General features: G+C 37.0%; 1 protein-coding gene across 1 annotated transcript; it reads left to right on the forward strand.

Moving 5' to 3' along the window:
- Positions 1-39: 39 nt before the first annotated feature.
- On the forward strand, positions 40-822 carry LOC110440733 (superoxide dismutase [Cu-Zn]-like; the record flags this gene model as incomplete). Its single annotated transcript, XM_021483883.1, has 2 exons — positions 40-225; positions 411-822. Coding segments are annotated over 2 exons (297 nt in total), but the record flags the coding sequence as incomplete, so codon positions are not given.
- Between the last annotated feature and the right edge of the window lie 6 nt (positions 823-828).

The raw sequence follows: 828 nt of genomic DNA on the forward strand, positions 1-828 counted from the left end.
ATAATGAATATGTAGTTTTTGACTCTCTTATTATCAGGTTGTACAAGTGCTGGGTCACATTTCAACCCTGAGGGTAAAGTTCATGGGGCTCCAGGAGATGAAGAAAGACATTATGGTGATCTCGGAAATGTAATGGCTGGAAACGATGGAGTAGCTAAATTTGACTTAACAGATAAGTTGGTCACATTGAAGGGGCAACATTCTGTCATCGGCAGAACCTTGGTGGTAAGTGGACATTGCTTCATTGCCATTCATAAAATTTCACCACATGCTTCATTGCCATTCATAAAATTTCACCACAAAATGATCATAAATTGAAAGTACTTTGTTTGTATGACATGAGCAGCGCACTTTCTTTAAACAAAAAAATATAATCGTGGCATATAAGACAAGTGTCCTTACCATTGTAGATTCATGCTGATGTGGATGACCTTGGACAAGGTGGCCATGAACTAAGCAAAACCACAGGAAATGCTGGGGCAAGACTGGCATGTGGTGTGATCGGCATCGCAAAGAACTAAGTCTTCATTCCATGGAGATGACGGACCGACTTTTGACTAGAATTTATGTGTACATACGAGACGTAACGAAGCATCATGGAAATCAATTAATATATCATTTTTTTTTTAATTTTCAAACTAAGCAGGAGTCTCGTTCAGTTAAACAGTACTAGTCAGAACTGTAGAAACCACATCAATTATTCTTGTTATTGGGTCTTGCCTTTTTAAAGTTTGTTACTTTGTCGTTCTTTTCACTCTTGGTGCATTTTTGTGTATCTTTTAATAATTTAATTATTTTGTGTACATGTGAAAGTGTAACTTAGTCTCA

The sequence above is a fragment of the Mizuhopecten yessoensis genome, unplaced genomic scaffold (assembly GCF_002113885.1).
Source record: "Mizuhopecten yessoensis strain PY_sf001 unplaced genomic scaffold, ASM211388v2 scaffold703497, whole genome shotgun sequence".
Taxonomy (NCBI): domain Eukaryota; kingdom Metazoa; phylum Mollusca; class Bivalvia; order Pectinida; family Pectinidae; genus Mizuhopecten; species Mizuhopecten yessoensis.